This window comes from Penaeus monodon, chromosome 15, assembly GCF_015228065.2.
Source record: "Penaeus monodon isolate SGIC_2016 chromosome 15, NSTDA_Pmon_1, whole genome shotgun sequence".
NCBI lineage: Eukaryota > Metazoa > Arthropoda > Malacostraca > Decapoda > Penaeidae > Penaeus > Penaeus monodon.
In genome coordinates this window covers 6735456-6735707 of record NC_051400.1, presented here as the reverse complement: position 1 = coordinate 6735707, position 252 = coordinate 6735456, and the positions used below count along the sequence as shown (strand labels likewise).

Below are 252 nucleotides of genomic sequence, written 5' to 3'. Positions count from 1 at the left end.
CTCCATCCTCAGGCATGGATGTGAAGGCTATGTGTACAACGTAACGAAAGCAGGGGGCCAACCACACCCTGAGGAAATACCAATCTACACAGGGTAAGTTCGATCCATTGTGTTATGTCCTCTCCCTTTCAATCGCCTTCTCCAGCGGCTGTTGCTGTCGGGGGGTGGGGGAGGGGGGCGCTCCATTTACTTCCAGAATGGGGAGTGGGCGAGGTGGTGGTGCACGCGCGTGTGGGTGTAAGGAGGGGAAGT

At 56.7% G+C, this 252-nt stretch overlaps 1 protein-coding gene across 1 annotated transcript in view; it reads left to right on the top strand.

Moving 5' to 3' along the window:
• The window catches only part of LOC119581716, a gene marked incomplete in the record, with an annotated part of 132029 nt that overhangs the window by 57883 nt on the left and 73894 nt on the right, over nucleotides 1-252 (top strand). The window contains 1 exon segment of the mRNA XM_037929840.1: nucleotides 13-93. Coding sequence (XP_037785768.1) covers nucleotides 13-93 — 81 coding nt within the window.